Consider the following 5,724-nt stretch of genomic DNA (forward strand, 5'->3'; position numbering starts at 1 on the left):
ACTATTGGTCACTGAATGGTCACAAATTTCCATTTGTGACCTTTTTGTGACCAAAAACATAAGGTCAAAAGCTGGCCGTCGTAAACTGACTATAGCGACCTTTCTTCTGGAATGGTCGCAAACGTTTATGACCAAAATACATCCACTGTGGCGTTTTGGTCACTAGCAACCTCTCCAGGCCACGTAGGCATCCAACGTGGCAATCTGACGTGGCACAAGATTCAGCCCGGTCCAATTGGGTGTTTTACATGGGCTGAGCCCATTAATTCAGCCTTTTTAATATTTATTTTTTCTGTAAGTTAAGCGGGCCAAGCCCATTTCAGCCTTTTATTTATTTTTGGGCCGGGGCCTTTTAACATTGTTTGGGCCATTATATTTTGGAGCTGGTCCCACTTGTCATCATCTCACACATTGGGCCCACTTGACAAAAATTTCAAAACTGCTCAAATTATTTTCATAAGTGGGTCCCACGAGTCAGGTTTCCATTCCACACGTTTTCAAATCACATACATAGTCAATATTTCAGACGGAACAGTACAAATATAGTTCACCAAATACAACTAAGTCGTACAAATATAGTTTACCAAATACAACTAAGTCTACCACAATCTGTACATAGTGTATTACAACCCAAATATGCCTACTATTACAATATTACAATATTTACAGTCTATACGGCTCTTTGCTGAGTAGGGCTATACAACTTCGAACTTCAAATTTCATAGACCTGGAGCTCCTGTAAAAGAGTGAACACATAGGCTACCAGCATTAGAGTCGCTATTATTCCTGGAGTAGATTTGCAAACCTCCAGGTTTAGTGTACAGACTATTGAAAGAGATCTCATAGAAATGTAGATTTATGGGCCAAATATATGATAAATCAACAGATTCAGCCAACTTCAATGACCTAGATGTTTGTGATGCATCTTCACAGAACCACAAGAACACTAGATATAATATAATATGATTCCAGGATTATAATGCTAACCACAAGAGCATCAATCAGCAGCAGGTAAATAGCTAGCCAACTATCTACTAGACATCATCGACACTTGAACCATAACATATCCAGCATGGAAACAAAAAATGGGACAAGTACTAATTCTGTATAACATGTACAGGAAGTCATCCAATGGTTCCAGCCACACCTAATAAACCAGCGGCACTCTAATACTACTAATTACCAGCAGCAAATAAAATAGCCAGATTAGGCACCAGCAGTTGATCATCGACACAACACTCGGCAAGGACTCAACCACGACGCAAAAAGCATCGAAATCCTAACTAACCCATGAAACAGAGCATGATTGTATCATAGCAAAGGGAGGAGCTCACAATAGTGGTTTGTGTAGCCGATGTCGAACAGCCTCCGTTCGTCGCTTGCGAGCACCATGCACCTTGGTGCCTTGCATACAGCCTCCTTCGAGTCTACGAGAGAAAGAACAAGGTGAAGGTCAGTATGCATCTATTCTGGGTCAAGCTAAGTCAAGGGCATAAGAGATTTTAGTCAACAAAAATTAACATGTGAACATCTTGCACAAACTATCATCATTTATAAAAAATACAAAACAAATATGCAAACAGTTGTACAATAGCCGAGTGCTCATACTTATATTACATTGCTTTAACTCAATTGCTAAGCTAGGAAACAAAAAATCCCACTCTCCATGACGTTACCTCATCGCTCAAGATTTGGGGGCAGCAAGGGTATGAGTAATGGATGCGCTACAGGAGAGAGCTGAGTGGGATTAGTACCTGGAGGTTGCAATTGATGGAGTCATGGTCGTCCTGCTGCTATTGTATCCCCATGGAACCCTTGTGCTGCACAAGGACAGATGATTGATCAGCTGAAATTGAAATCAACGGTTGCTGTTGCACAAGAGCCTATAATTAAGCTCAACAATGAAAAAGACATGTTTGTTATGTCTTAGACAGAAAAGAAACATGTGATGTTTTTTACGTCAAGATCAAGATAAACAAAATTAAGCAATGCAGGTAAACATCATCATCAGTGTATAATTTCCAATATAAAAAAGCCATGTAGAAACGCCAAGTTACAGAAACTGCATCACAAATATGATTTGTCTCTGGTGTTTGCCATACAACAACAGCAGTAGTACAAAGATGTTTGATTACATGTGAATAGAGATATGACAATAGCAGATATACATAATTTGAGGGAACCACCAGAAGTAGATATGAAAATAGTAGTAGTATAGATTATAGTAGTAAGCATGCAAGGAAACAAAACATGGGACTAATATTGATAGCAACAAAACAACCAGGATAACAATAAGCTACTACAGGTGCAGGTTTAGGAAGCAAGGAACAGAGTGAAACGGCGGTGAGTGTGGAGACTTTATTTTGCTGAACTTTTGGTTATCTTATACTTCTACAGGATGCAGGCAATGGGGTCGTCAGTCTATGGATTTTCTTCCAATTTGACCGTCTTCCCTAGGGATCAGAAAGATTTCGTTTCGAGTTTTTTCAATCTGCTGCACCAACTGTATCTATCTAATCAATAAGACAAGGTCGATGCTAAAAAAAGGCAGTTGAATCTTTTCCTAGAATTCCAAACTGGTGACTTTTGGCACAACGACTAAGCTCCGTAGAACCAAGAGATGCTCAAGATCGATGCTAAAAAAATTGGAAGCATTAACCCTCTACAAGGTAATAATCCGCTATCGCAACTTCAGGTACACGCACTTTTAGCTAGACTAGTCAACAGTGGATTTTCAGCTCATGTTCCAAAATTCTACTAGTCGGCAAGGTCGTCATACGCTCATGCGCATGGTCAGCAGAAGACAAACATATCCTTGTTGGAAGAAATTAGCCTCCGCGCAGACGACATTTCGACGATCCGCTCCAGCTGCAACAGAAAACGTCGGCCCTTGTTAACTTGTTTGCTAGGCGCTCGAATAAAATCAAAACTGAATTTTAACAAAACAATACAGAAGAAATCTAATGTACTACTATATATGAACCGGCTATCTGACTATCACACTCCAACATGCTTTTTTTACAACATGGTGTAGACTGTAACTTTGATGCGCCATGAACTTTGTGGCTGAAGTGCTGTACTTGGAACCAAACTTCTACAAGAGTATGAACGACGAATGTGCTCGACCAAGGTGATGTGTCTGACCTTGTTTTCCAGCAACTTTTTCCAGTTGTACTTGATGTCCCCATTGATCTCCCACCCGAAATTCTTGGCGTCCTGCACCCGAAACTTTTTCCAGCAACATGGTGCAGACTGTAACTTTGATGCACTAGTATCACGCACCTAGATGCAGCGAGCACACACAGATAGATTCAGAGCGTAATTGCAGCAACAAAAATGCAGAGAAGGAGGTAATTCAGGATTGTGCTTACATTCCGCCATGTCCTTCCTTCACAATGGGAAAACTAGTACCAGTCCATCTGATGTGTGCATCAGGATTTGCTGGATTCGAGAACTGATTAAGAACGTGTACGTTTGGTAATTCTTTCTTGAGCTGTTCGACCTTGTCGGTTATTCCTGGGAATCCAAGTGTTGGATCTGTCATGTGGTTACACAAAAGAAACAAGGTTACAGATACAAATCACAGCGGTTGCAAGGAAAATCAATCAGACCTAATCAAGCAAGCAAACATCTGTGCTTCCTTGAGCCAGGAATCAACTATGCTGATGCTATCTATCTATCTCACCAGTTATGAACAACTCAGCACCCATGTATCTCAACAAGATCTGCTTATCAAGCGAGTATTGGCCCGGCATCACCGCGACGAACCTGTAGCCTTTGCTTAGGGCAATCAGAACCAATCCCAGGCCCAAATTACCGCTGGTCGGCTCGACTAGAGTCGTGACACCTGGTGAAATCAGCCCTTTCTCTTCAGCATCCTCGATCATCCTGAAGAAAACAGGAAGAAATAGCACAACATAAGTTCATAATTCCCAACAGTTGCAAAATAAATTCTGGAAAGTGCAACAAAATATACTTGAAATCACCACCTCATCACACCAATCCCTACAGCCAAACAATGAAAATGATGGTTTACACTTTACAAGAAGCCTTAATCTTAGCATAAGTGGAAATTTAGCTCCTTTTAGCCCCCGTTGACTTTTCACAAATTGCTCAACTAGCAGAAATGAAACTAGCTCTGTAAACTGGTACCATCCCAAGATTTGTAAAAGTGAACGAGCCTGGTTAGAACGAGCTGACCGTACCTGAGAGCGCTGCGGTCCTTGACGGAGCAGAGGGGCTGGTAGGCCTCGATCTTGCCGACGATGCGGGCACCCACCCCCTCCTTCCCGGCGATCCGCCTCAGCTCGATCAGCGGCGTCCACCCTATCAGCTGAATCAAATCAACCGCTCCACATGAGCCTCCCCTTAATCCCAGCTCACCTCAGTCTCCGTCAGAGTCGATGTACAGGGGAAGAGGTCGAGGCTTGCCTGGGTGACGTCGGACGCGATGTGCTCGTCCTGCCCAGTCCCGCCGTCCTGGAGCAAGGAAGGGACCCCTCTCCTGCCAGTCCCATAGTGGCCACCCATAGTGGCCCTGAAGGTAGCAGTCCTCCGCCAGGACGACGGAGACCATCGGCGTGAGGTGCAAGATCCGCTCGCTGAGAGGACGCGCCGGCTGGAGAAGCCCCGTGGCCAGCGACCGAAGGCAGGCAGCCATGGCCACGCGCTGCGTAGCACCAACAGAAGGTTCGTCAAGCAGCGCCAAATCAAATCCAGAGAGAGGGGGGTCGAATCGGGGAGTTCCTACCTTGAGACGAAGGGGGGACCAATAGACTCCAGCTCCAGGTAGTCGATGACGGAGCACACGAACGCGTCGTCCACCCGCGCCACCGCGCGCTTGATCCGCTCCGCCACGAACCCCAGCGGCTGCGACAGCACGTCCCCCACGCGCACCGTCACGAGGTCCCGCACGATGGCGTTGCCGAAGTAGTTGGCCGGCAGCTACGGGCGCAGGCGCTGCCGGATGTTGTCCCCTGCGGCGGGAGGGATGAGCGCGGCGGCCCTGCGGCGGAGGGCGCCGACTGAGGCCTCCGGGACGGGCGAAGGAAGAGCGGCGGACGTCCTCTGGGAGGCGAGGAGGAGCAGGTAGTGGCTCGTGGGCACGGGCGGTGGGGTCAGATCTGAATTAGGGAGGGATGGGATCGGCGGGGTGGCGGCGGCGATGTGGGAGACGAGGGGAGAGGGAGCGCGTGAGGGAGAGGGAGCGCTAGGGTTCGTGGGGTGAGAGGGTGAGGGAGTTTTCTTTTTTTCTTTTTTTGAGACAAAGAGGGGGAGCGGGTGAGGGAGAAAGGGCTGTCGTCGGATCCGAGAGCATCCGATGGTGTTTGAGCACGATCCGCGTGACATGTCCATGGACCAATCAGAATCCAGTACACGTTATGACATTCTAAATTGGTCGCAATCGACTAAAAATAAGGTGTTGAACCATATTTTTTCAAAATAAAGTGTTGAATCATAGAAACAATTTTATGATATGAGAAATTCAAAAAGAAACATTCTCATTGTGTCACCAAATGTGACATAGTTTTCAGGAAAACTAACAAACTTGGAATTGGAATAAGACAAATATCTTTTAAAAATTGTTATGAGAAATGAGTTTTTAGGGGGGGGTCATTTTCTAATTTTTCACATGAAAAATTAAAAGAAATGATCTCATATTGTGCACAAGGGTGCATATTGGAATGCAAAACAATGTTGCCTAAGGAAGTTTTCATTTTCTTT

At 45.1% G+C, this 5,724-nt stretch overlaps 1 protein-coding gene across 5 annotated transcripts; it reads right to left on the reverse strand.

Moving 5' to 3' along the window:
• Nucleotides 1–479: 479 nt before the first annotated feature.
• LOC125508914 (putative inactive cysteine synthase 2) lies at nucleotides 480–5,247 on the reverse strand. 5 transcript variants are annotated; one of them, XM_087526059.1, is made up of 9 exons: nucleotides 4,751–5,247; nucleotides 4,432–4,669; nucleotides 4,206–4,333; nucleotides 3,686–3,888; nucleotides 3,372–3,537; nucleotides 3,145–3,282; nucleotides 1,755–1,820; nucleotides 1,335–1,427; nucleotides 480–736 (listed from the first exon to the last, which is right to left on the reverse strand). In XM_087526059.1, the coding sequence occupies exons 2-9, from the start codon at nucleotides 4,528–4,530 to the stop codon at nucleotides 664–666; spliced, it is 966 nt and encodes a 321-aa protein (XP_087382185.1). In that variant the 5' UTR covers nucleotides 4,531–4,669; nucleotides 4,751–5,247; the 3' UTR covers nucleotides 480–663. The 5 variants fall into 5 exon arrangements, 2 of the variants coding, with proteins under 2 accessions (XP_087382185.1, XP_087382184.1); XR_015604649.1 differs by having other exon boundaries at nucleotides 566–736; nucleotides 1,755–2,868; nucleotides 4,751–5,244; XR_015604651.1 differs by lacking the exon at nucleotides 480–736 and adding an exon at nucleotides 2,780–2,868 and having other exon boundaries at nucleotides 1,354–1,427; nucleotides 4,751–5,245.
• Between the last annotated feature and the right edge of the window lie 477 nt (nucleotides 5,248–5,724).

Source organism: Triticum urartu, chromosome 5A (assembly GCF_056163025.1).
Source record: "Triticum urartu cultivar PI428250 chromosome 5A, HENAU_Tu73, whole genome shotgun sequence".
In the NCBI taxonomy this organism is placed as follows: domain Eukaryota; kingdom Viridiplantae; phylum Streptophyta; class Magnoliopsida; order Poales; family Poaceae; genus Triticum; species Triticum urartu.